Source organism: Alternaria arborescens, assembly GCF_004154835.1.
Source record: "Alternaria arborescens strain FERA 675 chromosome Unknown contig_48, whole genome shotgun sequence".
NCBI classification, from domain to species: Eukaryota; Fungi; Ascomycota; class Dothideomycetes; order Pleosporales; family Pleosporaceae; genus Alternaria; species Alternaria arborescens.
Genome location: NW_021167903.1, coordinates 111,193 through 138,660, shown reverse-complemented (window position 1 = coordinate 138,660; position 27,468 = coordinate 111,193). Strand labels below are relative to the sequence as shown.

Below are 27,468 nucleotides of genomic sequence, written 5' to 3'. Positions count from 1 at the left end.
GAATGCGGTTTTATATTCCGTCGCTACTTCTACCCTTGCTTCTGCTCCCGTTTCCCATCCCGTTGATATCGCAGCTGCAGGACAGTAAAGACGAACATGTCGTTGAACACAGCCGTCTTCCAACCCATGAACTCAGGTAGATTCGTTTTGAAACTGGTTCCCGCCATGTCAAACTCGGCGCGAAGCTTTTAGTCATGTGGCTACCATCTTGGAGTTTGAATATTGAGAAAAGAAGGAGAGGCCAGAGCAGGCACATCAGCCAAAGGTGTTGCGTTTTGGAAGGCGGCACTGTCTCCATGGCAGAGGGCCGTAGTATTTTTAGGAAAAGGGAGGCGAGAAATGGATAATGGAAGAAGAAGGTCGGTCGGTGGAGGATTTTATAGTAGTTGCAAGACGATGGCGTTCGCTCATCCAGGCAGATCGATCCGTTTTCTTGTAGAGTGCGTAATGTTTTTGATAATCTGCTTGGGAGTCGGAAGAAGGCCCGGAACATTCGCCTGTTGACTATGATCTTTTGAACAAAGAGAGACGCAGTCTCATGGGCTGGTAGACCTGGTCTTTTGGAAAAAAAAGAGGAGAGTCGATGATGTAGGAGGAGTGGTCGACCAGTCGGAGATGTTTTATATGCAGTGTTCGTGGCGGCAGCGCTCTCATGGGAGGGAACGTGAGATATTTTTAGAACATCGAAAACTCGATATGGTCCTTCGCGAGAGAGACATAATTATGTTTTGTGGTCACTTTCGGAGCAACGGGCGCAATCTTCATGTCGCTTTGATATTCGCGTTTTGGGCAAAAGATGAAGAAGTTGAGTTTATAAGAAAAGTAGTGCAGCCGCAGACAGGTTTTATAGTAGAGCCGGGGGAAGATGCAAACGTAGGAGCTTCGTGGATAGCCGTTGATGATCTGCGCTTATAGATCTCGTGAGCGAGAAACGACCGCCATTTTCCTAACCTGCTCAAGCTTGACAGCGCAGAAAGACACACATTTCTCTTCTGGAGTTGCGATTTCCAAGGAAACGCGCAATCCCCATTAAGCCATCAAGTTGTGTTTTCGGACAAGCGGCGTAGTTTCCATGATATAGCCGTGTAACACTTCTTGGGAGAACAGACGGAATTTGATGTTATAGGAGAAGAGGAGAGGTGATGTCGTAAGAAGTTTGGCAGAATATCGATGCGACAGCGCTGCACACACATGACTTGAGCTTCCAGTCTTTTGAATGCACAGATATTTTCAAGGTCGCCTTGGAAAGAAGCCACTGTAATCCAGAAAATGGTTCTGCTTTTGAAGCAAGGAAGGTTGCGAACACATATGTCATACGTGTCTGGTTTTGGAGTGCAGGCAGAGCAATCCCCATGGATCTTGATCAAGGCTTTTTTGGTAAAAGAAGAAACAGATTGGATGCAGAAAGAAGGGATACAGCTGCCGAAGAGATCATTTTATAGAAGAGCCAAGAAGACAGCTGCACATGTGATCGAACATCGCCATCGCCATCTCAGCGATTGCAGTGCTCCACCAAGAGCGACAGCACCATCATACCCATGATCCTTCTAGTTTTCGATACACGTAGAAGCTCAGACTAGGATACGGTTGTGTGTACCTCGCCGCGACTGCCACACATCAAGGATCGCTATCATTTTTTTTTGTTGGATAAGTGGTGTAAACTCTGAACAGAGATTTTCCGTCATGAAGTACACTGGTACGTCTTTTGGTAATTACGGCACGATGAAAAAACATGACTATGTCTGTTGTATGTTGAAAGACCGAACGCCTTCTCCATGTTTCGTCTGGTTTCCGCATTCTGTTAAGAAGAGAATGGAATGAGATTATTGATGAGTGGAGGTTGGGTGTAGCGCAGACGTTTTTATGTATCGAGCAGTCCAAAAGTGTAGAGCTGGGGAAGGAGAGCAAGCGCCGCACATGTGGCTCTCTTGTGATGAGTTTCGTACTAGGGTGGCACTCGAAAAACGCTCCTCATGACAAACTCGAGCCATCGATTTTAGGGCGCGAAGAGAGGTGCCGGACATAATTGACAGGTTGAGACTTTTTGGAGAAGAGGCAGTCTCCTCCATGAACGCACTTGGCTTGTTTTTTTTCGTAAAATGGAGTGTAATTTGGGATGTGAGAAAGGCGGGGAGGTCGTACTGACACAGTTTTATATGATTATCCTAGAAGTACAAGGCCAAGACACAAAGCTGGGAAGTAATGCGCATGTGACTACCGCCCAAAAAGATGAGACTGTCGTACATGTCTTTTCCAACTTCGTTTTGTTTTCGATCCTCTCTACGTACACCTAGAAATCCAGAATCTAGAGGATACTGATTCGTCATGCCACTCAATCTGAATCATAGGCAGAGCCGTAATCCGGGACCTCGGACATCCAGCCGTACTTGTAACGTTGGTTCTCGAACATGACCGTTTCCAGAGGGGTTTCATAGTCCCACCGCTGCCTAAATTGTGGCACTTTCTTGAGAAACACTTCGTAGCATTCCTTTGTAATGAGCTTGAGTTTCTCACTATGTCACTTTCACCGGACACGATACCATGATCAAAAGAATTTCCAGCACAACACCCACTAGGTCTTCATCATCATGTATTGCTATTCTACATGTTACATAAGCAGACTACAACAAACCACCACCCTAAGGATATAACCAGAACATGAAGAAAGTCCATAAACAGATACCTCGCTCATCATCTAGAACCAGCACTTTCCGTATCCCTTGTCACATCCAAGACCACACGCCCAGGGGTCAATGGAGCAACGTCCACTCTGCTTGCAGCAGCATCCCATCTCAACACCGAAAAGCGTCTTGTAGCCAGCGCATGTCTGGCCACCGTTGGCTTCACCACACTTTCCGTTTGAAGAAACGGGGAGCTTGGTAGGCGTGGGAGTGGCGGTTGTGGAGCAGGAAGTAGAGCTAGGGCGGACAATGGCGGTTGAGAAGGAAGATGAGGGGTAAACGGGGGTGGGTGTCATGGTGGAGACGGGGTAGGCAGAGGAAGCGGAACTTGAGACGGGGTACTCGGAAGAGGCCGAGACGGCGACTGAGCTGCTTGATGGGACGGTCTCGGAGTTTCCAGGAGTGGAGGCTGGGTACTCGGAGGCTGGGACGACAGAGCTGGTAGGGTAGCTGTCCTTGGAAGCAGAGTCTGTGGCGGAAGCAGAGACAGAGACGGAGACGGAGGTGGACTCGTGCTCCTCTGGCTTCTCAGACGCGGGGGTTGAAGCCGATGCGGAGACGTGCTCGGAGACGGAGACGGACACCGAGGCGTAGTCAGAGACTGAAGCGGAAGCGGAAGCGGAAGCAGAAGCAGAGATGTGCTCAGAAACAGAGGCAGAAGCCGAGGCAGAAGCCGAAGCAGACGCGGAAACATGCTCAGAGACTGATGCAGAAACGGACTCAGAAGCCGAAGCGGAGGCGGAAGCAGAAACAGATGAAGAAATGACCTCAGATGTGGGCGTAGCAACGGTAGAAGATGTGGACTCGGACTTCTCGCTAGCGCTGGAAACAGCGATGGAAGAGGAAACAGACGAAGAAGAGACCGAAGGGCAGTTGCCGTAGATTGGGTTGCAACCAGCACCGCAGTGGTCCTCGGAGGAACCGCAGTATCCCCAAGCGGAGCAGCACTCGGACTTTACGCCCTCGAGAGTGCTGAATCCAACACATGTGTATCCCTTGTCACCGCCGCAAGAGCCGTCGCGGGACTTCTCGCCAGAAGTGGTAGGGGTAGCAGAGGGTGCGGAGGAGACTTGGCTGGCGCTAGAGCTAGCATCGATAGTGGTGCTAGCATCGGATGAAGCAGTAGCGGAAGAGCTCAAGACAGTGGAAGAAGAGACAGTGTCCTTGCTGACATCAGCCGAGGAAGACGGAGCTGGGGTAGAGCTAGCGACTACAGAAGAAGAAGCGCTGCTAACATCCTGAGCACCGCACTTTCCGAAGCCAGCCTGGCAACCTGTTCCGCAGTAGATGTCAGTGTTACCGCAGTATCCGTACTCGGAGCAGCACTCGCTAAGACCAGCGGGGCCGTTGAAGCCAATGCAGGTCATGCCGCCGTTTGCAGCACCGCAAGATCCATCGGTGGTAGAAGGGCCAGTAGGGGTAGGCACAGGACCAGTGACGCTAGCAGAAACGGAGGCAGAGGCGGAGGGAGAGGCACTGGGCTGGGCACCACACTTTCCGAAACCGGCTTGGCAGCCAGTTTGGCAGTGGTCGGCGGTGTTTCCACAGTATCCGTATTGAGAGCAGCACTCGCCAAGGAGACCGTCAATACCGACCCAGCCGACGCAGGACTGTGAGCCACCAGTTGAGCCGCACATGCCGTCCTTGGAGGTAGGGCCGGTGGGAGTAGGGACGGCTGAAGAGGTGCGAGTAGAGGAAGTGCTGGGGGGAGCGGGGGTAGAGTCGCGGTACCAGTTCTCCTTGGGGTCTTGGAGGCACTCGCCCATGGTAACAGCCTTGAGGCCTTGGGCGTAGAGGTAGTCAAGCATGTATGCAGTGAGGTCCTCGGCGGTCAGTTGGTGGATGTCGTGGCCGATAACGAGTCTGTCACCGTCGTATGGGTCTCCGCTGTTGCGGGTATCGATGCCGTTCTTGAAGTTGTCCTTGGCGACCTGGATCTTCTCCGGAGTCAAGTTGTTGTAGTCGTCGGTGTCGAGATCGAAGTAGGAAACGACGTAGCCAAGATCAGACATGACTTCCTGGCACTCAGCATCGCAGGAAGAGTAAGGTGGGCGCATGTAGGTAGGGTATTTGCCGATGATGTTACGGATGGCCATTTCGTTCTTGACCATCTGGTCGTAAACCTCCTCTTTGGTGATGAGGCTAAGGTCCTGGTGGGACCAAGTGTGAGAAGCGACCTGATGGCCGTTGTCGTACATCTTCTTGATGACACCAGCCCAGTTCTCATCAATGGCACCCTTTCCGATGTTGTTACCGGTGATGAAGAATGTGGCATGAGCACCACGTGCTTCAAATTGAGCCATAACGCCCTCAGTGTAGATGTATGGACCATCGTCGTATGTAATGGCGACGGTTCCAGGGTTGTTGCAGACGTAGATACCACCACCGCCGTAAGGAATGGATCCTAGCTTCTGGCGAACATCATTGCGGGTGCTTGCTCCAGCAGGAGTCTTGTTGGCATCTGCACTGACATGAGTAAGCTGATCACAATAGATGGAAAAGAACGTGTTATACCGCATGCAGGTCCAAAGTTGAACAAGCAGTCAGGCGCTTGGCAGTGTTCCTTGGTAGTACCACAGTATCCGGCGCTTGAGCAGCACTCGTTGTCCGCACACTTTTGGTTGCCGCCATCAGGACCACAGCGTCCGTCAGCAGACTGTCGGGGGCGGATGATGGGATCTGGGTGAGCAATATGATGGTCTTTGAAACCAGCAAAAGGGTTGCCGGCCCTCAACTGCCTAGGCATACCAACGATCCTTGGCATGCCCTCCATGCCATGAGCGGCAACGAGCGGTGCTACCAAAGAGGCAGCAGCGACTTGAGTGAAACGCATCTTAGCGAATTAAGTTTTACAGTCCTAGTATGGTCGTAGTATTCGGGTTAGGTTGCAAAAGTGTAAAGCGAGTGTGGTTGACAATAAGTCAATTAGAATTAGTTAGGAGTAAACGAGTGACGGTCGCTATGCGTGCAAAGACGAGCAAGACGAGTAAAGAACGCAAAGAGAAGAAATCCGATATACTTATAACAACGAATCCTGTAGACGCACCTCCAAGGGCGACGACTCGTGGCGTAGCTGCGAGGAGTGGAGCCCCACTAACTGAAAGAAGTCAGCACACTATTATCAGCAGCCAAGAGCGCGGCCCTGGGAAACTTTCGTGGGATACGAAGGGACAGTGGAGACGGCATGGTACTGAGAAGATTGGTAAGGCGCCTAGTGTAAGCCACTGTAAGGTGATACGGCAAACTCTCATGTCTTTATCGTGATTGCACGTCTTGGTAGCCCTACAGCCTTGGGAAGCTTGTGAGGTGCCAAACCCCATAATCATGTCGATCTCGAAGAGGCACAACAGAGCCTGAAGCCGACCTGTTCCTGTCATGACCAAGCTAATAAGGTGCCGGGGTCTAAATATATGAGACGCGATGCTGGTTCTGACCAGCTCCCGTCGCGGATACACTGAAGTGGGATGATCGCCGGCGGGGCCTATCTCAACAACAGGCTAGCGGGGATACTTGGCGTCACAAAAACATCGTGGTTTTCACGTTGATGGCTTGATGTGGCGTTCGATGGCGTCTCGCGTAGGAATCAGAGGCCGTTTCGCTTTCGGCTTCGTCGGCACCGAATCCAGTAATGTGGTTGAAGGACTCTGCAGAAGGGCAATCACCAGTATCGATGAAGTTGGTGATCGTTGCATGTTAGTCGCGATTCGAATGCCACATCGTTGTTACCGTTTCCTGGTACTCAAATCATCGTTCGCCATGTCTATTCTGTCAGCCGTTGTTGCGACACCCGTGGTATTGGGACTACCGGTATGCGACAGCGCGCCAGTAACGGTCACATCGTCATGCGCGCCGCTCGCAGCACGATACTCCGAGTCACATTTTCCCAGCTCTAAGGACGAACGCCCGACGCCAAGCTCAGGGGTGCAGGATTGGTAAAGCCCCGGCTATCGTCCGCTGGTTGCGATTCGGTGTTGGAAGGCCCCTGAGAGCCTTCATTTCCACCGCCAAGTCCAAGCTAGCGCTGGCTTCCGCTCTCGATAATCGATAATGCCGCCGGCGGCAATGAACCTCCGGCAAGCAAATCGCATATGCAATGCGATGTTTAGTGGTTCAAAATTTCGTCAAGGTAAGGATACCAGTAGATAGAGCAAACAGCAGTCTGTTGTCTTGCATTGATCGAGCGCCACGAAGATGCAACAAAGTGGATAGCCGATACGCTTTGGCGCCAGAACGTCGAGACCAAATAGCTGCGTCCTCTAGTTTGCTCAGACGTTGAGTTGTGGTTCGGCTAAGGCAGGCGAGCCACTAGAAAAACTTCAGCTGGTCCTTGTATACGACGTTCACGAAGAGGTGGAAATTGAAGGTAAGGCCAAGTAAAAGTGGGTATCATTAGGTTCAGGTACATAGCTAGATGCTAAGTGTAACGTCATAATCTATATGTCTTTGTGACAGGAGAAGTAAGCACTGCCCTATCATTTCGTCACAATGCGCAACAAAGGAGCAATTCTCGCGCGTTTGCTCAGTCCTACACGGTATGGCACCTTGCCTGTAGTGGCTGGCGATGCGGTTGTAGGTTTTGTTTTGGGTTCTGGGGTTGCTGATGTTGCAGCCGGGGAGGCTTTCGATGGTAGGATGGGATCATTGGCAGTCATTGTCTCTGGGGTATCTGCCGAATTTGACTGCTTCCTCTCCTTCGATGCGGCTCCTGAACTTTGCTGTGCTATTTTCGGAAGTGCTTCAGGCTCGGTGGTTTGCACAGCTTCTTCGTGTTGTTCCATCTCCGTGGTCTGCTCCATTGGTTCTAAATTGGGCTCCTGGGGCGGAACAGTAGGTGCAATTTTCTTGGGTCGACCACGCGTCTTCTTCGCGGGTATGGCTTCAGGCACAGTATCATCTGCTGCGGCCTGTTCACTCTCAGGCTGATCCGACATGGTTTTCCTACGCTTCGCCTTCTTCTTCGATGTTGTGGCTGAACTTGCGGGTTGCTTGGAAGTGGCAACTGGAGACTTTTTAGGTATCACCACTTGTACTTTTGTCGGGGAACGCAGTTCGGTCACCGTAGGTCTTGCTATATCATCCGCGGTTTCCGTATGCATAGTAGTACCGTTCGCCACCGCAACGTGGACCGTGTCTTGCACGGCATCCTGGGTGTCGTCTCTGCGATACTCGTTCAGATCGCGCATAATATCTTGAATAGCCTCGGAGTCCATCGCCGGTTTCTCCTCACTCTTGTTCGTGATCGGCTTGTTTTTAGGTGGACTTGGTGGTGCAAGCTCATCATGGCCAACATTGTTAGTGACTAGCCAATCTATGGTCTGTATGACGTCACCGTTGTTTCGCTTCAGAGCCCCAGAGGTCGTCGTAGGTGTGAAGCCCATGTCGCAAATCTGTCGTACCTTTTCAGGTGTTTTGATATTACTGGCATCGACAGCAGCTGTTGTCTGCCGCCGTCTACTAACCTTTTTGACTTTCTCGGGTCGGACAGAGTAGTCAATAGGTCCCTCCTCTTCGACCTTGAGTGATCTTGAGCGACTGGGGCGTGGTTTGTATTGCTCCTTGGGGAGCCCGATAGCGGCAAGGTCGTCGTCAGGTTGATCCTTAGGTACTAGTTGTGACTTTGAACGACGAGGCGTCTCCTTTGCTTCTCCATAACTGCTCTTCTGGGTCCTTGGTGATGCAGTAGAGGGTAAATCAAGAGCCGAAGTTATGTTGGAGTCGGTGTGCGGAACTTCGTTCTTCAAGGGACTGTTTTTCAGACGGACGGAAGACCCACGCCTGCTACGTTGGGACGCAGAGTATTCATAGCCTCCCTGCGTCGTCCGAATCGGGGTGGCTAATGAAAGATCGAGCGGAGGTAGGTCACGTTCTGATAACTCAGTCTGATCAGCAGCCTCTGCAGGTGTGAACTTCATGAGGTCTGACCAAGGTATCGATGGTTCGGGCGGTGGGACCCAATGACGACCTTCAGTATCGATCTCTTGGCCCATCATCATCGGAGCATTAACAACTTCCAAAACATGTTGCTGGGTCATTGTAGCGTTGGGGACAGTGCTCGAAGGCTCATGCTCACTAAACATGGCTGGTTCGTGGTTCATCCAGTATCCGCGCATAGTGCTGTCCGGCATCCAATTAGCAAGGCTTGTGCCTTCCTTGTCGTCCAGTGGAGCGATGATTGCTGGAGAGCTACCAAAGATAGATTTAGGAGCCTTGCTATAGGTGATTGGTCCTCTCTTTTTGGACGATGCATCAATCGACGGCTTGAGCGGGCTAGGATCATCTGCGGTCTTTCTCTTCTTAGTTGGATGCTCAGGCAAGGATACTGAGGACTGAGGCTCATCCTGGCTGGGCTGCGATTGAAGATACTCGCGGTGCGCCTTTTCAATAGCCCTCTTCAGCGATTCTGGTTACACATCAGCGTTTTTAACTCGGGTTACAGGTTCATGGTGTCGACCCTACCAGTGGATCCTGTGCCGTGGGTCTCATTACTGGGTGGCTGCGTGGACGCGTCTGGTTGTTTGGGTGGCACAAGGTCGCCCTCGAGATCGTCGTCCAGCTCTTCATCTGAGTCCTGTACAATGCGCGGCATCGCTGTGCATGTCGTGTGTAGTCCGGCAAGGGCTTAGAGCGCTGGGGCGAGATTGTTATCGGAGTGGGGGCGAATGTTCCTTCCCGTTGATCGCGTCGCGTTCACGCAATCACGGGACGAGCCACGACCGGGGCTTGGCGCGGAATGATCGTCAAGTTTCTAGCAACCGCATATCCTCCAACCCACATCATTCTACGAATATGGACAGATTTGCTTCGAGTTCCGGCGATCGCCCAGATACGTCTGGCAACGCGCGCTTCACATCCCAGGCTGCGACAGCCGAGGATTTGCTTAAGGCGCAAACTGTCGGGCTCGTCAACCTGAATGATTACCGCAAGCGACGCGCCGAGGCGCTCGATAGGAAGGAACGAGGTGACGCTGCAATCAACTCAGGCGAAAACACGCCCGCCGAAGGGTACGAATTTGCGAACACGCTCATTGGATGTTCACTAATTTGCAAAGTATAGGGCATCGACGCCAAAGCCCGTTTTCAAGAAGAAGCGCAAAGTAGCTGGTAAAGGCAAGCTCTCATTCGGCATAGACGAAGACGAAGACACCGAATCCAATGCTTCGAAGACTTCTACCCCTCGCGAAAGCACCCCCGCCGAAACATCTGCCCCAGAAGCTGAAGTGAAGGTGTTCAAGAAGAAGCTCGGCGCAAACTCGAGCATCGGTCTCAAGCCCCGTGTCATGACCAAGACAGCTCTCCAACGCGAAGCCCAGCAAGCAGAACAGGCACGGCAAGACTTTATACTCATGCGCGACTCCGTAAAGGCGACCGAAGTAGTGATACCTTTTGTCTTCTATGATGGGACCAATGTTCCAGGTGGAAGATGCAGGATAAAGAAGGGCGAGCAGATATGGTTGTTTCTAGACAAAGCCCGAAAAGTGGGTGCAGAGCTAGGCGTGGGAGGAGACAAGAGTCGAAGAGATTGGGCTAGGGTCAGCGTAGATGACTTGATGCTTGTCAGAGGTGAAGTCATATTACCGCATGTAAGCATCATATTCAGAAGTGCCTCTTTTTGTATACTAACATTGACGCCAGCACTACGAAATCTACCACTTCTTGTTTAACAGGGTCACTGGCTTCGATGGCCCGATCTTCGACTACTCAGCACAACCCACCAAAGCCACTCCTAGCACGTCCGATGCCGACGCCGAAGTAGATCCTGCTACATACGACCCACTTGCTCAGCCCTCTAAGAAGAAGAGCAAAGAGTCTAGTATACCAGATGAGGAGCTTGAGGGCTTCAGTGAAGACCCAGCAATAACCAAAGTCGTTGACAGGCGTTGGTACGAGCGCAACAAGCATATCTTCCCCGCGAGCACGTGGACAGAGTATGCACCAGACAAGGACCTGTCAAAGGTGCAGCGAAAGGACAACGAAGGCAATGCCTTCTTTTTCTCGTAAAGCACCTGATACTTCAGAGTCTTCTCCCGAGCAGGCCTAGGCCTGCTGCTTCGGTCCTTATCTTGCACGTTCCAGCGCCCACGGACTCGATGGGTGGACTAGCGGGAAGGGTCCAATCGCCCAGGCGAAATATGGAGAAGCCAGGTTCCCCAGAGCGGAGAAAGCTGCAGCAGGACGCATGAACGGTGCCGTGTAGGTGCCATGAGTATTAATCGCGCGGGAAACCCATAGCCAGTATCAATGCAACCCCACCATCCACGTTAATCAGTCCTTGATGCGGTGTGACCGGCTAAGCTACCGTGCCCCCGTAGGCACCACGGATGACATGCATCCCGCTTTGGAAGGCAGTCGCGTGCCTTGTTGCCCGTATCGGTGTGCCCGAGCTCAAATCTCACGATGGTCACCAGCGCAGTGTTGAGTTGTGTTGCGCTTGGGGCTCGCACAAGTTGCTTTATGACACCGAATTGCAGCGCCAAGAACAGGCTTTTCTGAACGCATGTCCGTCGCGAGTCAAGCTGACAAACATACACCGCCGTGATCCGCCGACGCAGGAGGCGCTCAAGCGGGCTGCAGTCGAATGCGATAAATGGGGCAAGGATCCACCATCGTACCGAAGCATCACAAGTTTTGCAGCAGCTTGCAGTATAAAGCAGACGAGCCTCTGCTTACGCTTGCGGGAGTGATAGTACAAAGCGCGCTCTGCCGCCATACGTCATTTCGCGAGCACCAACCACGTCTCTCTCATCTCAACGTCTTTCCCTCACGCCTCCAGCACCACGCGATAACACTGACCAGCGATCCGCCGCTCCAGTGTACTTCCCCCAGCCTTCAGCTGCGGCTTTCCCTACTTTTGACAGTCCATTTAACCATGTTGCAGGCGCGGTTTTGTCGAGCTCTGTCTCATCCAATGAGAATGGACGCCTCGAGCACACCCTAAAGATTCAACATTAACGCGTTGATTGCGCAGGTCGCATGGAATTTACGCTTTGGCTCTTGCCCTGCCGATCATTCAATACCTACCGTTACATATCCTTGCTTTTGCCCACCCCCGCCTGCGCAAAGCTAGTCCTCCATACGCATTAGAGCTACGCTCCAAGCTCAGTATCGAGCTCGATCCGGCCATAGATTTCCACCTACTATCATTCTGCCTCCAAGATGAAGTTTGGACATAATCTACCCCGTAATCAGGTCCCGGAATGGGCGGCGAACTACATCAACTATAAAGGCCTCAAGAAGCTTATCAAGAATGCTGCTGAAGCTTCCAAGGATGGCTCCGCTCCGGATCTTGCTGGTATGTTTATCACATCTCCTACCAGAGTCCGTATTGAATGTTGTGCCCCCATGGTCTCGTCGCCTCCACAAAGCTCTGTGGTATGCTAGCACAGCCATGAGCGAGCGCGTGCCAATGATGTCCATGATTACCAAATTCGACGAACACGTGGCTGACATACAAACCCAGAGTTCTTCTTCTCGCTCGATCGTAACCTCGAAGACGTCGATAACTTCTACAACCGCAAATATGCCGAGAACGCGCGACGGTTACGACTTCTGCATGGCCGCTATGGACGAGTCGCACAATTACCCGAGGGTATCGATAAGGACGAAGCGCAAGATCTCATGGGCGCGCTGCTTGAATTGCGTGGATCAATGCGGAAGCTTCAATGGTATGGAGAAGTGAATCGCCGGGGGTTCATCAAAATCACGAAGAAGCTTGACAAGAAAATCGAGACTGTTTGCCTTCAGGAACGCTACCTAGCGTCAAAAGTCAATCCGAAGCCCTTTGCGCACAACTTGCCTTTGAACCAGGATATGAAGGCGGTCAATGAGTGGCTATCGGGACTGAGCGACATCAAGACATTCGACGATACAGGCTCTACACATTCTGCTGCTTCCTTGGGCAGAGTCCCAGGTCGCTCGCTACACCTTCCTTCGGGCCTTTTGGACGCTGTGGACACGGCTATCCGTGCTGACAAGGTCAACGATCTCAATGAGCAACTCGCAGAAGTCGTCAAAAGTAACGGTGTATCTAGTTCCTCGGTTCAGCAAGTGCTCTTGAACTTCTTGCAGCGCGCTATCTCGTGTCGAGCAAAGTCCTGTATTGAGAGGCTGCTGCAAGATATTATCTCACTAGAGGAGGAAGACGATATCAACAAGCGCAACTGTATCCACCGACTTGTCATCAACATTGGTCGTTCAAAGACTGGCGACACTTTTGGAGCTGACGGAACTCTCCTCCAGAGCTCGAGTGAAACACGGAACTTCATAGTACCTGCTACGGATCCCAATCGCCAGCCTCGTCCTTGTACTACCACCGAAGAAGAGTCAACGCAGCTACTCAGCGAGAATGACGAATCGGTGCAACTACTCATCTATCTACTCGACCAACTTCGTGCTGAGCAGCGCATCGCGCTCCAGTCTCGTGACTCGTATGGCAGGTTCCCGCTCCATTATGCTGCACAGTATGGCTTCGTAGTCATTTGCCAGGTCGTCATGAAGCACATGCAAGACTGGGGCCAGTTCGATGTCGCTCAAGGTATTGACTCCGACTACTGGCAGGATGCAGAGGGCAACGCTCCTCTACATCTTAGCGTCATGGGCGGACATCCCCTTACCACCAAAGCTCTACTTGAAGCAGAAAACTGGCGTGGTGCCACAGAAGAGCGACTAGCATGTCGGAAAGCCATTGCGCGATCAGGTGCAGCTTTGACTTTAGCGACTCAGGCGAATTTCGTAGAGATCGTCAAGCTCTTAGTCGAAGCTGGTGTGGACGTCAACTATCAGGATGAAGGTGGTGAGACCGCATTACATATGGCAGCACGCTATGGGTATGACAAGTGCGCCCAAGTCCTACTGAAAGGATCCAGCAAGAACAAGGCGGAAGTGGACGTGACCGAGAAGACGTTTGCTTGGACACCATTGTTCATCGCTTGCGTTGACGACCATCTTTCCATGGTCGAGATTTTGGCTGCTGCCGGAGCTGACTTGCAAAAGTGTGACAACTCTGGTTGGACAGCAAAGGAGCATGCCGCGCTCCGTGGTCACATGGAGATAGCAGCAAGGCTAGCAGAACTTACGCCCACCACAGAATCGCATCTCGTTGCGCCTACGGATACACGTATCGCCCGAGCTGGGTCGCCTACTCAATCTTCACTTGATGAGCGAAGATCCAAGAACCTGAACCGAGACAACAACACCGCTATGCAGAAGGCCCCCGAACCTGTCAAGACTTTTGGCCATCGTTATTTGACTAAAGAAACCATGGTTCTCGTCAGCCTCGGGTCTATGGACATTAGGAAGGACACGCCTGCGGTAAAGCTGGATGACATTCCCCTTGCTGATGCGCATGCGACGCAACTTGACACTGCTTTGTCAGTGGTTGTGAACGCATCTGGTGCTACTGGAGAACCTACGGTGATCGACTTGCCCATCCAGGAGAATATCGCGACTGAGCCTATAACTTTTATGACTAGCGATGTTACCAAGGTCAAGCTGTTGTTCGACATCATCCCGACATACGCCGGCAATCAAGAGCGTGTTGTGGGACGGGCAGTGGCATTGCTGTCAACTATCAAGACCAGTATTGGATCCAAGCGTATATCACTCCAGGGAGACATGAAGGTACCGATCGTGGCGGCCTCCACGTTGGACGTGATCGGCACTGTTAATTTCAACTTCCTGATCATTACGCCCTTCCACCACCCAGCTATGTCGGTCACAGAGCAGCACACCTACTGGAAGAAGATGGCAGCTACAACCATGGTCATTGGCCACCGCGGTCTGGGAAAGAACACAGCCTCACGTACGTCACTGCAACTCGGAGAGAACACAATACAGTCGTTCATCTCTGCTGCAAATTTGGGTGCGGAATACGTAGAGTTTGACGTTCAGTTGACAAAGGACCACGTGCCGGTCATCTACCACGATTTCCTCGTCAGCGAGACTGGTATCGACGCACCTGTACACACACTCACACTGGATCAATTCCTTCACATTGGCGAGGGCCAAAAGCCACGATCTTCTCGCGCCGGTTCACCAGAAACGGTCCCAGTTCCCAACGGTACGAATGGCACGGATGACCGCCCTAACACACGGAGACTTCGATCGTACTCGGTCGACAACTCGAAGCAGCGCAACATTCATACAGATCGCCAAAACGAGCTCACTGAGCGTATGAAGTACACCCGCGATTTCAAGAAGAAGGGTTTCAAGGGCAACAGTCGTGGTAATTCTATTCAGTCTTCCTTCACGACTCTAGAGCGCATGTTCGATGAGCTGCCTGAATCGGTTGGTTTCAACGTCGAAATGAAGTACCCCATGCTTCATGAGTCTGAAGAAGAGGAGATGGATCAGTATGCTGTCGAGCTGAATTCCTTTGTCGACACCGTGTTGGAGAAAGTGTACGACAAGATGGGCAAGCGAAACATCATCTTCTCGTCTTTCAATCCGGACATCTGCCTGATGCTTTCATTCAAGCAACCTTCGATTCCAGTGCTGTTCCTTACCGATGCCGGTACCTCGCCCGTCGGAGACGTGCGAGCAGCCAGTTTGCAAGAAGCCATCCGATTCGCTAGTCGATGGAACCTGCTGGGCGTAGTCAGCGCCGCGACGCCTCTGGTCATGTGCCCAAGACTGGTCAAGGTGGTAAAGGAAAGCGGTTTAGTATGTGTCTCATATGGCATGCTAAATAACGACCCAAAGAACGTTCTGGTAAGTCATGACCTCCACACGACGCCATTGTAAACTCCTTTGCAACATTGACTAACAGTGCAATTAGCTCCAACGAAACGAAGGCATCGACGCCGTCATTGTCGACAGCGTTCTCAAAGTCCGCCAAGGACTCCAGGATCCAAATCAGGATTCTACCACCAATGGCGCTGTCAATGGCACATCGCTTGTCGTTCCGTCTGAATCCGTACCGACGATTCAGGAGGCGAGTGAATCGTTGCAGAATGGCCATGACAACAAGGAAGTGCCAGCAGCAGCAGCGGCGCAAAAAGTAGTTTGAGCGATCTGGGGGTGGCATATGTTGTCTTCAACAATGGGTGGCTAGCGTTGGTTGTTCTTTTTTCTTATTTTCTTAGACGAAGAGCTTTGTGTTGATCCGTGGGTAGTCCCTCAACGGGCTTGGATTTGCGTTCGATCAATCTATTGGGGTTGAAAGTTCGATTTGTGCTGTGTGCTGGTGTTGATGTGATGTGATTTGTAGCTAGCTCCACGCCGATGCGAGTGTAAAGACGTTTCCTTTTATGTAAGTTGAAATTGAAGAATATCCACACGAAAGACAATGGCAAGGAAACTGTGCCCGTGTTACTGTGACTGGACACTGCGCACCGTTGACGACCTTCCGCTGTACCCATGGACCAATACTCACCTTCTCAGCATCCAATGTCTCAATACAATGACGGGTACGGCCTTGCGTGTGTTGAAAACAAAGACCGCTAAACTCGATACATCCGTTCTTGAGGGTCTTTTCTCTTGCCCCTGAATTCCGTAGCATCAGAGAGTTCAGAATAACCGGGACGCACCCCTGCGTCGAGAAACAGGCAACTAGTCAGAATATATCTCACGGGTCGGTACAACTGAGTACATACGACCATAGGACACTGAAAATTAGGCTTCCCGTCCGCTCAGCCATATACAAGCAGTGTACCGGCGGATTAGTAGTTAGGTGGGTGACCACTAGCGAATCCCCGCTGTTGTATGTTTTTGACTACTTTTTTTTTTGGGTCGTTGTGGGTATGCGTGAAAGTGGTAGTTTGAGGTTGAGTTGGTCACGAATTGCGAATCATGAATCAAGCGATCAAGGCCAATGTACCTGACCTGAACTTTTAGAGTAGTTTGGCCAATACCTGGGGGTTTGGGTTACTTCTTCTTAGGTTTTGCGAAGTTTCAAGCGCCCGTCAAAACTTTGGGAGCTGAACGTGAACAGAGAGGTGAATGGAGTGAGTGAGCTTCCCAGAGCCAGAAGAGATTTTTTTTTCTTTCGCGATAAGGCCGTAGAAATGGCTACATTTGAAGTGACAATGTGTATTTGGCGACAGAAAGGTTTGTACTTGAAGCAACTGCTTTTTCGCTGTAGGATATCAAAGGCCATGGCCAATATGGGCAGACGCCAAACGGACTTCCTGGCTGCAGAGACTTCGCACTTGTTGCGAGATCAAAACCGATTTCTACGATCCCTCAGGATTGAAAGAATGCTCGTTTTGTTGAGAGGCAGGAGGAATTCCTTGAGTACAGCGACTGGGAGGACGAGAACGATCCACTTGGAGAACTTGCGAGGCTGAAATATGAGGAAATGCTTGCCGGGTGAATAGCAGTTGCTTGGTAGGTAGCGGATTCGCAATGACAGCCGAGGTTTTGTCAGTATACCTGAGGTTGGGTGGGCTGGGCGGCAGTCAGGCACCGTCCTGATCCTTTGTACCCAAGAATTGTCATCGCGGAACACGCTCAGCGAAAGTTGACTCGGTCGGTCAATACGTGCTGTCAAAACATCAATTACACATCTTGACTTAGCTTTGCACCCTTGATATGGAAGAAAGCCAGAAGATGAGTCTGGATACGCTGCAGGCTGTGAATGTGAGCCATTAGTTACCTTGTGAGCAGTTTGATGACTCGGAAGGGGTCCTTCAGCTGCCAATTTGTGGCGCACCACTTCGCATGCAGAAGCAATGCTTGTCTATACAAGCCCGGGAGATGCTCAGGGGGCTGACCGGTAAATTCATCGATTGTAACATGGTCGTCAATACTACAACCCCTTTAGCCACACCAGAACCTCGCGTCAAAAGCGTTATACACACCTCAATCAAACCTACCCCTCATCATCTCTTTTGCCAAGGTGACCAACATGCTCAAGACCTCCAGACCCCGCGCCAGTATGAATGATACGAGAGCATGACAAACTCCACGTCTGCTAGACGGGTGGAAACGTGCTCGTATGGTCGTCTCATACGGACGAATCTGGCGTTGGCGCGGCATTTGAGGGTATTGAATCAGGGCTATTTTGGGACTTAGTTGCATTGGTTGGCGCCGGCCCATGTGGGCCGATGTGGCTGGTGACCCGAAGATGCCTGTCATTTCCTAATGACCCGTCTGCGCCGCTTTACAATCTTACAACAACAACAACAACAACAACATCGCCATCATCATCACTGTCATCTCTCTATGTAATGAATAATAGCTCGGAATGCTCATTTGGTCTCACGGGGCAAGAAGGACTTTGTTTTATTAACAAATATTACAACATCTTCCTTGACAGAGAGGAAACATCGAACCACTCGGAGAGTCAAGCCACCTTGGCGCCTTCGCCGAAACTCCCGGTGGCACATCGACGCTACCGAAACCCCCCCAAAAGCAGCCTAAACCAGGGGTGGATCGCAACCTTACACTTGCGCAGACCCTATGAAAACCTTACAACCCCTGTCATGAGTTATAAAAGTCCAGATGTAGTGTGGCTGAGTGCAGAAACAAAGTGCGCCGCTGGTGTGATGTGATGTGTCTGCGTTTCGTATCCGCCATCTTTTCCTGTGGCTACTCCAGCTTACCTGCCTTAGTGCCCTGCCTTACTTCAGTTCCAGCGCGCGCGCGTTTCTGGCTTAGACACACCTTAGCGAATGTAGCTAGGACAAGCTCCGCAAACAAAAAGCACGACTTGCGGGCGGCGTTCGAGACTGGACTGGTGTTGGTGCCGTGTAAGCGGAGTAGCGGGTGGGCGTCACTGCACGTTTTAGTATATGAGTCTACTGACCCGCGTTTGCGCTGAACTTTTGGTATCACCACTTTACATCATCGAGCTTGTTGCAGCATCATTGAGCGCAGTTTTCTTTCCTTGTCTCTTGTAATTGTTGATGGCTAGGTGACATTCGTTCGCTCTTCTATTCACCTTTTACTAGCTGTCGATCACCCGTCTTCATTCTACACATCCTTGTTACCTAATTATTCGGATACTGTCACTACGAATACGACTCTCAAAGCAGATCGATTACCATGTCTCGCCTTCCACCTCTAGGAGCCTTGCTCCTGCCTCTCACGGCACTACTCGCCCAACCTGCACTCGCTGCGAATCCGTACACTAGCTCTATGAGCGAAACACCGAAAGACAACAATGCAGACTGTGATTGCTATGTCGTGCAATCCGGCAAAGACTCAAATACACCAGAGTCCTTCCAGTATTACCGATTCTACGACTTCCGAAACCTCCCGGGCGCGATGAGCGAATCGCCGCCGCTACTCAACGATACAGACAACGCGGGCTTGGCGTCGACATGGCAGCCGGATCTCTTCAACAGCGATGCGTGGAACTACGACTGGGGGATCCAGAACTGGAGCAAACCGTCCACCGAAGACTTCCCCACACCAATGAACAACTCCTTCGCAAACATCTTCCTAGGCCAAGAGGACTCGACGTCCTACCTCGCACTCCGCACGTCGCGCATGGACGACTACCAGACATCTGGCGAGATTGAGAACGAGCAAAAAAACCTCATGCACGTCTCCATGCGCATGTACGGTCGTGTTCAAGGAGCCAAGGGAGCCGTAGCAGGATTCTTCACCTTCTACGACGACGACAACGAATCCGATATCGAGATCCTGACCGACGACCCCAAAGACCAGATCCGCTACACAAACCAGCCCTCAGTAGGCAAGGACGGCAATGAAGTGGCTGCCGCTTCTGTGGGCCCTACCGATCTTCCACGTTGGGACGACTGGCAAACACATCGTATTGACTGGCTGCCCAAGAACAGCTACTGGTACCTCAACCAGAAGCAAGTCGCCGCCAACACATACTCTGTACCCCGCGAGCAGAGTTTCATGGTCCTGAACATGTGGAGCGATGGTGGAGAGTGGAGTGGCGATATGGAAGTGGGCGATAATGCCGAGTTCCATATTCAGTGGATCGAAATGACGTTCAATACCAGTGGACCGTACACTGGTAAGCCTCAGGAGGATAAGAGAGATACGACGAGTTTGTTTGGAAGAAAGAGGTCGGAGAAGAAATGCAAAACCGTCTGCAAAATCGATGACGTGAAAGAAGTCGGTACACCGGAGGTTGTTGAAAGCGGTGCCATGGGCATGAGCGTTTCTTGGGGTCTGTTGGCTGTCGTTGGTCTTGTGTCCGTTGTAGTCGGATTTTAGAGGGTGGACTCGCATGGTAATGATTATAATAAATACCGAGTCATATTCTGCTTTTGATTCCATCTGACGCTACGCCTATTAACTAGAGTACGTACTTCCCCAGTAACCGTGATCTAAGTCGTCTTGTATCTCTTCTGGTGTTCTGGGAGACATCTCGCACGTAGAACCTTCAATATAATATCGCCGACCATCCTTGTGATCCACGTCATATCTGTGACAGTTGTCCAGTGGGGGCGTGTACCGGTATTTCTCAACGTCAGTTAACTCTTCTAGGCACTTCTTCGCAAATTCTGAATCTGATTAGCATCGTGTCTTCCATGTCAAGGCTTGTTCGGTCATGGCTTACCCGCAGTACAACAATTCACTCGCAATGAGATATCGAAGCTAATATCGGGTACATGCACCGACGCGTCCTGACGGATTTCCAACAGGTGTTTGAGGTAGCTGGTTACACGTTCGAAAGCAGCATACACCTTCTTATACCAGTACACATGAATACTTCTCAGATGAGGAAATCGGCCGTTTCGACGAGCTTCAAACAGACCTCTGAAGGATGGGTCGAGATATATCCTGAATGGACTGCAGGATAGGTCAAGCCACAAGTGTTCAATTGTGTCTGGAAGAGCGTCAAATAGAACAAAAGACGTATCCCTTGTATACGGACGTACTTCGTTGTAGCCGAGAATGGTGCACGGATTGACTCGTAAGAACTTGAGCGAGGTCAATAAGGAGCCGATGCGAAACACGCCTGGACTGCACAGACGAGAACGCTTGCTGTTTGCTAGTTGATCACCAAGTGACAACTTGGCAAGAGTATCGCTATGTCCAAGAAGGGCTGTACCAACGTCCTGCCAGAACGTGATGTCAAAAGGTGCATGCTTGTAGGGCATTACCACTTCGAACTCAGTGATTACTCTGCATGCAAGTAGCATGTTTGCTATTACTGATCCACTAAAACGCGGAGATAGTAGCGATAGCCTAGTGATCGAAGACGTGCGAAGAGGCCATATCCAGGACTCTCCCATGAACGCCGCGTCGTTCTTATCTGGCTCGGTATCTTTATGGACGCCAATTTCACAATACACCGCCTCGAACTCATGATGGTACTCATAGTCATCCCAACCCCTAGACCTGATATTGTAGTCGATGTCAAAGCTCACGCTACCGCAATTCCCAAGCGTGAGATCGACCAGATTAGGAAGACGAAACAAAGGCAGCACTTGGCTGACTGACCATTCGAGGCCACTTTGGTACACGTCAAGATGAAGGACTTTGAGCTTTTCAAACCCACCCGTGTGAGCACTATAGGAGAGGCTGTTCAGCAAGAAGCTTGTGTAATTCCAGTCCAACTGTAATTTGGGTAAGCGGATCCAGAGGCGCTCCAGATTAGGTGCAGAGAGGATACATGGTGTAAGTAGTACATCTTCACCAAGGATGGCTCGCTGAAGAAGGTCTTGATCGTCAGCATGTTCTTGATCATTGTCCATGGCTGAGATGAGCTTGGCAAGCCATTTGTAGTGCTCTGGGGTATCAGTTGGCAGTTGTTCCACTTCTTCATCACCTCCCTTTTCATCGCTTTCTTGTGCGTCACACGGACGTCGCTTTTGATAGCGACAGTGTCTTTCATTGTAGTCCACTCGCTCCTCGTCCCCGCTCTCGTTTCCCGAAATCATGACGTGGCCCGCCCAGAAGTCACCAGCTTCAAAGCCGTCCTCCATCTTCAGTCTTATACTCTTAATGTACCGGCACAGCTCCATATTGTCGAGCAGGGTTTGTGGTAGCTGACGATAGGCCAGACTGTTCACATCACCTGCTCTCTCTATGAATTCGTAGACGAGCGGCCCGGCAACATCTCTAAGTCTTCGAGAGACGCGACTCAAGACATGGAGATCTGGCGAGCGATCGGCTACATATGGTGAACTGAAGTCTGTGATTGGCGGGGTGTGCAGGTAGCCGAAGATTTGGAGGAGCAGTTCATTTGGTAGTTCCTCCATAACTTCAGAGTCAGGTCCACACAGACGTTGCGTGTAGAAGGCAAAATGAAGGTGGCCGAGGTGAGGGGTTCGCGTTCATAATAAACGCGTCTGCGCTGGTGCCTGGCGTTAGCGTCAGGCTTCCCACGCTACACCTTTCCTGGTCAAACGCTGCGGATGTCCTGCCGCCCCCGAGCCTCATGCTTTCTCTTCTCCCTCACGCTCTCCAGCGCTATCTGCCCATGTTGTCGTCGCAAGACCTCTCAGCTAACCTGTATTAGCTGCCAGGTATCAGATGAGTCTCCGCGCCTCCACAAAGTGTTTGCTGCCAGTCGTTCATGATACTATGTATTCATAGGGAAGACCCTTTTTCCGATTCGCGGTCATTATATCAGGAACGTACATCGGCGCAGCGAGATTCAGTTATTCCTGATTTCCATGTTGTTGTGTACCTTGTCTAATCCGTAAACGAAATTTATTTCTGAGCTCGTCCAGCATCAGCTACTGGAGCAGCGCTTGATTCACTGTCTGAAGATGCTGCGCTCATACCCGGTGATTCCTGTGAAGATGGTCACAGGGTTACTGAAGAAGATGGGCTGTGTGATATTCTGCTGTGAGAGTATCTGCTGGTACATATGTGGGGAGATGTTATGCTGCACCATGTGGTCAACAAGCGCACTCCGTGGAGCTTCTCGCTGAATAAGTGCGATAAAGTTCAGTATCGCCGACAATGAGGGAAGTGTCTGGACGACAGCTTGATCATTTCGCACATCGCGGTGTTCTCGCCTATCGTGACTTTGATGGTCGGAAGTTTGTTGTGTATCTTCATGGGGTGAGGTAGATTCTGTATCTGGTCATCTATCAGCTAAAGGGCATGCCGAAACTGAAGTGTATCGTTGCATGGTGTCACCCAGGTTCGACTATGAAGATTCCATTTCTAACCTTGCATAAGGATCCTCGCACAGCGTTTGATCTGCCTCTCAACTTCTACCTCTGCGAGATAATTTCTAGTATGTGCCGATATAGTACTTGACTCTTTCCAGTCGGACAACGTTACATCATCCAGGCCTCTCGTCACATCGAAACGGAAGTAGGCGGCTTCCGACAACCTATGCGAAAGGCGGCGATGCACAGATTGGGAATGGCTTGCCATACTCTTGAGTGCTCTGATGATTGACCGCCGGCTATCTTTGATCGTTATCACGTCTCCTAGACCAGTTCCAATGCTTAGAATGTAGTCGTATGTGCCGCCTGGGAACATATCTTCTGCTTCGCTCAGTAATACTTCGCCGGGATTGTTGTGTCCAAAGCGTGCATCAACAAACTCGATATCTTGATGACCTATGCAAATCGATTCAAAGAAAGTAGTTGCTGCAGAGGTTGCGCGCGCGACCTCCCATATCTTGCAGTGCTTGAAGTCATCGCTGATGCTATATGTCTTGAACTTCGTAGGTAGTGCGCCGACGTCTGCCTCCGTGACGGCGAGGACGACACTATTAGTTGTTTAGTTGCTGAGGGTTCGAATATAGTAGATTAACACTTACGTCTTCACGCAAGTTTTGTCAGCAAAGACGGCTTCTTCATCACCTGTGCGTTCTTTCACGATCTTCTTGACAGCGTCTGCAAGGGCTTTCCCCGCAAACTCACCACGAGGTGATGCTGGGAGGCTAAAAGCTAGAGAGAGCTTGTTTCCTTTCGGCGTAAAGGCTTGCTCTGCCATCCGCTTGTATGCTTCGAGACACTGCTTGACAGTCATGCCCAGACGTCCAAGCATGATCGCAATGATTCTGTGAGATTAAGCTTCGACCCATTCTGGTTCATAGAGTTGGACCTACCCTCCTGGACTTGTGCCTCCGATCAAGTTAAAATACTTGCACGGTTGGGGAGTCTCCTCCAGTCCGCATTCATCTCTGATTTGCTCCATGACTCGTTGCGAGATCAGCAGAGTGGAGATGCCACGAATCCCGCCTCCGTCTTTTGAACTTTAGACACCAAGCATCATTTTCAATCTTATCCCTTACTCACCTAGACATAATACTCGTTTTGGCCGTGAAGCCAAATGTCTTGAAGCCTGGTCGTTTCCTGCACCATCATACTGATTTGATGCATCATTTGAGCCATCCAAAGGATCTCTTGGCATTCTGTTCCAGGGTTGAGTAAGCTCACGGCTACAGAAGTTGAGCTCATGTCTCTCGAATGCCGAGGAACAAACCTATGTATATATACTTGCTTGCGTCAAGTCTGCAACACCGTAAGAGCGCTCGTCCTCCACAGGTATGTAATCTTCGGTTTCTAAAGGTGGGGACATAATTCGACCCTGCAGCCTTGTTGAGTGACGCTTCGAGTACCGTCTCCAAGCAGTGTTGGCCGTGTCGTGGTATAACTTGGGAGATAGAATGTCGCACGCATTCGTGGGCGAAACACCGATGTAGTAAAATCGTGCCGCGGTTATAGGATCGTAACAGCGAAGGATGGAAGATCGTCGGGTGGGTAGAAAAGGCTACTGACAGCTGTCCAAAAATAGACGACACGTGATGCTGCATGTCAGGCTGAGTCGGGAGTAGGTAGCGCCACCTATGACATCTGACATTGTAACAATTCTAACTGTCAAGATTGAGCGCAGTACGTGTTCGCATAGATCTGCCACAAGCCAGTGTAGTCGGACTCAAATACTACCCAGGTACTATTGTACGAGGGTTGGAGTGTATGAAGACACTATCATGAAGATGTCGAATCATCTCCTCTGTCGGCTGCTAACATACAAGATGGGGTTCTTTAAAGACTGATGATTCCATGTCGTGTTTAGTGTGTCGTGATCCTCCTCAGGTACACGAGAAGCACTGAGGATATCTTCCTTAGTACTGACTAAGCACTTCGTGCACTGCCACACTATGTGCTATACGGTACGTGCTGGGCAGCGCAGCGCCAGCAGCCTCGCTTTCCAGCGCCGGCGATCTATGCTAGGGTATGGACGTAAAGGGATGATGCGAAGAAGACATGAGTCTGGATGTCACGAAGTGCACCTGTCAGCTATTGAGGACGCCGGCCCGTACCGCCACTGCAATTCCAACCGATGAGGGGAAAGCCGAATATTATAGCGTTCAGCTGCCGACGCGCATACTGCACACTTAGTCTCACTTCATCATCCTGCAGATTTTTACATCTTTCCTGAAATTCATCTATCACTTGTACAGAATGCACCATGATGCTTGGTATGCGAAAGATAAATCCATTTTCCATCCAGACCTATTCCCAGCCGACTTGGGCGGTGCTAGCCTCCAGGACATTAGAGCGTATTATCTGAGAAACGAGGAAGACCAATCATCCATAGACGTAGCATCGGAGCCTTGGTATATCCAAAAACCGTCCGCAGATCAATCAAGAGGGCTCTGCGACATATGTAGCCATATCGACATCGCAAGGCTGATGACAGAGCGCGTACAACAAAACCATTGTCCCATTCTGGTCCTGCGCAATGTGCTTGCAGCGCGCGAGAGATGCTTGTTCTGCGGTCTTGTGACAGAGGCATTATGCCGTGCTAATGGACAGAAGGTCGATGTAGAAGAACTAGAAGAGGAGGAAAATGTGCTGGGCTGTTGGATTCATTACGATCCTCGCTTCCGTACACTTAGCATATACCGAAGGCGCATTGGCGTCTTAGCTGGTGTCGTCGGTTATTTCGGGGAGGTTCACGAAGTCCGAGAAGACAGCGCGCTTCTTCCTTACGGTCGTCGCATGGATAGTTCAGGAGCAGACCTAGGACTGGTCAAGAGTTGGATTCGCAAATGTGAGCAAGAGCATAGCTCGCAAGATACGCGAGATCATATGCGTTACGAGCCGCATCTGCGGAATGCAACTTGGGTGGATCTACGCGTTATTGATGTTAAGAACGACTGCGTTGTTATCGGTAGCTGGGATATGCGCTACGTTGCACTGAGCTATGTGTGGGGCAAAGTCGACCAGCTCCAAGCTACTGTTGCAAACGCAGAAGAGCTTGCAGAGAAGGGAAGTCTCTTGCGAGAAAAGCACAAAGAACGTCTCCCTACAACCATCAGGGATGCGATGAATTTTGCGAAGAAGCTTGGTGAACGGTACCTATGGGTTGACGCTCTTTGCATCATACAAGACCACCCAGAAAAGAATGCATTACTGGACGCTATGGATAAAGTATACAATACGGCAGCTTGGTGTCTAGTGGCAGCCTCTGCCACAGATGCCAATACTCCCTTATCTCGAATCCATCCCAAAACCAACGAATCACCCTATCCTGATAAATATACCACCAACATCCAAGACATATCTCTCGCAACAATCCTCCCTCCTCTCGCAACAGTGCTCGATACATGCACCTGGAACACACGTGCCTGGACATACCAAGAAGGCATATTATCCACGCGGCTTCTGTTTCTGTTTGATGCCCAGATCTACTTCAACTGCTATCACGGCTACTCCTTCTGCGAGGATGTTGCGTTGGAGGAATCCCCACGCGGAGCCGGTGGCTCGATGCAAGTAAGCGGGCAGATTTACGTCGTGAACGCTCAGACGAACTTTGAGACGTATGCCGAAGCCGTGGAGGAGTATTCGTCGCGGAATATATCATTCCATGAAGATACGGTGAAGGCATTTGCGGGGGTCCTGTCGGTGTTGAGAACCTCTTTTCGGGGGGATTTTCTATTTGGTCTGCCTGATACAGAACTCGATCAGGCACTTCTGTGGCAGCCGAAAAGAGCTTTACGTCGGCGGGAAGATCGCAATGGGAACGAGTTGTTCCCTAGTTGGAGCTGGGCTGGCTGGGAAGGTGGTGTGAAGTATTGGCCGAATCTAGCCTTGTCGAGAGTCCAGTGGAAAGACGCTGTTACGGGCAGGTACTTCACGTCTTGCCGATTCCGTCGCCCGGAAACGGCTGAGCCTGACGATGCGTGGTTTCAAGATGACTGGGTTCGGGGAAATCCAAGCCTTGAGCGCGAAGAGTGGTGGACGTACGATCTATGCTATTACGAAAAGGAAAATCCCGACATGCTGTTCCTTCATCCTGTTTCCAAGAATTCAAATTCAGCTGGGTTGGAGTCGTTTACGCATGTCCGGCCCGGTACACAGCATCTACGAATTCGATGCATGGCAATTCGATTTAACGTGACTGGAGAGCACGCAGATCCTCTATTATCCGCACTAGTGCCGTGCAAAGATGATCAACATATCGTCTGCGCATCAAAAGTGTTCAATAGCACTGGCTCCCTAGTCGGTACAGTCCAAATACCAGGTTCAATTGCCAAAGATATTCATCCAGGGGAGTACGAGTTCATCTGTCTCTCCCGAACACACCTCATCTGCGAAACGATCCGCGCAACCGATATGAGTCCCTTTGGCGATGAATTCGACGACAGTGGTCACGGGACAGATACGCAGGATTCGCCAACAGACATGGACTCGGAAGCCTCGATCCTGGATCCACAAGACTTTATAGAATTCGACGTCAAAGCATTCGATGCGAGTAAGCCCTGGTGCATTTACAATGTCTTGCTTGTAGAGACTGTTGACAGTGGGGAGTCGAGACGTGTAGGGCTAGGTAGGGTACATGTTGACGCTTTCTTAGGAGGGGAATGGGCTTGGAAGGATATGGTTTTAGGATGATTCCTTCACGAGTTGTGTCCTTGTGCTGACAAAAGTATCTTAAATGGCTAAAGC

General features: G+C 50.9%; 8 protein-coding genes across 9 annotated transcripts; 4 read left to right on the top strand and 4 right to left on the bottom strand.

The window, feature by feature from the left end:
* Positions 1–2,695: 2,695 nt before the first annotated feature.
* Positions 2,696–5,514, bottom strand: AA0111_g11374 (hypothetical protein; the record flags this gene model as incomplete). Its single annotated transcript, XM_028645232.1, has 2 exons — positions 2,696–5,142; positions 5,196–5,514. The coding sequence occupies 2 exons, from the start codon at positions 5,512–5,514 to the stop codon at positions 2,696–2,698; spliced, it is 2,766 nt and encodes a 921-aa protein (XP_028501040.1).
* Positions 5,515–7,153: 1,639 nt separating this feature from the next.
* AA0111_g11373 (hypothetical protein) lies at positions 7,154–9,267 on the bottom strand (the record flags this gene model as incomplete). The annotated part of the gene is made up of 2 exons (XM_028645231.1): positions 7,154–9,081; positions 9,138–9,267. 2 exons carry the CDS (start codon positions 9,265–9,267, stop codon positions 7,154–7,156), a joined length of 2,058 nt encoding a protein of 685 aa, XP_028501041.1.
* A 200-nt stretch (positions 9,268–9,467) lies between these two features.
* Positions 9,468–10,678, top strand: AA0111_g11372 (hypothetical protein; the record flags this gene model as incomplete). The annotated part of the gene is made up of 3 exons (XM_028645230.1): positions 9,468–9,682; positions 9,735–10,260; positions 10,313–10,678. 3 exons carry the CDS (start codon positions 9,468–9,470, stop codon positions 10,676–10,678), a joined length of 1,107 nt encoding a protein of 368 aa, XP_028501030.1.
* Positions 10,679–11,833: 1,155 nt separating this feature from the next.
* Positions 11,834–15,683, top strand: AA0111_g11371 (Glycerophosphodiester phosphodiesterase; the record flags this gene model as incomplete). The annotated part of the gene is made up of 3 exons (XM_028645229.1): positions 11,834–11,969; positions 12,138–15,385; positions 15,453–15,683. The coding sequence occupies 3 exons, from the start codon at positions 11,834–11,836 to the stop codon at positions 15,681–15,683; spliced, it is 3,615 nt and encodes a 1,204-aa protein (XP_028501042.1).
* Positions 15,684–18,661: 2,978 nt separating this feature from the next.
* Positions 18,662–19,810, top strand: AA0111_g11370 (hypothetical protein; the record flags this gene model as incomplete). Its single annotated transcript, XM_028645228.1, has 1 exon — positions 18,662–19,810. The coding sequence occupies one exon, from the start codon at positions 18,662–18,664 to the stop codon at positions 19,808–19,810; it is 1,149 nt and encodes a 382-aa protein (XP_028501043.1).
* A 502-nt stretch (positions 19,811–20,312) lies between these two features.
* Positions 20,313–21,804, bottom strand: AA0111_g11369 (hypothetical protein; the record flags this gene model as incomplete). 2 transcript variants are annotated; one of them, XM_028645226.1, is made up of 2 exons in its annotated part: positions 20,313–20,426; positions 20,479–21,804. In XM_028645226.1, the coding sequence occupies 2 exons, from the start codon at positions 21,802–21,804 to the stop codon at positions 20,313–20,315; spliced, it is 1,440 nt and encodes a 479-aa protein (XP_028501067.1). The 2 variants fall into 2 exon arrangements, with proteins under 2 accessions (XP_028501067.1, XP_028501066.1); XM_028645225.1 differs by having other exon boundaries at positions 20,479–21,567.
* Positions 21,805–22,304: 500 nt separating this feature from the next.
* Positions 22,305–23,707, bottom strand: AA0111_g11368 (hypothetical protein; the record flags this gene model as incomplete). Its single annotated transcript, XM_028645224.1, has 4 exons — positions 22,305–22,633; positions 22,726–23,276; positions 23,328–23,570; positions 23,619–23,707. 4 exons carry the CDS (start codon positions 23,705–23,707, stop codon positions 22,305–22,307), a joined length of 1,212 nt encoding a protein of 403 aa, XP_028501065.1.
* Positions 23,708–24,978: 1,271 nt separating this feature from the next.
* Positions 24,979–27,414, top strand: AA0111_g11367 (hypothetical protein; the record flags this gene model as incomplete). Its single annotated transcript, XM_028645223.1, has 1 exon — positions 24,979–27,414. The coding sequence occupies one exon, from the start codon at positions 24,979–24,981 to the stop codon at positions 27,412–27,414; it is 2,436 nt and encodes an 811-aa protein (XP_028501074.1).
* Positions 27,415–27,468: the final 54 nt, after the last annotated feature.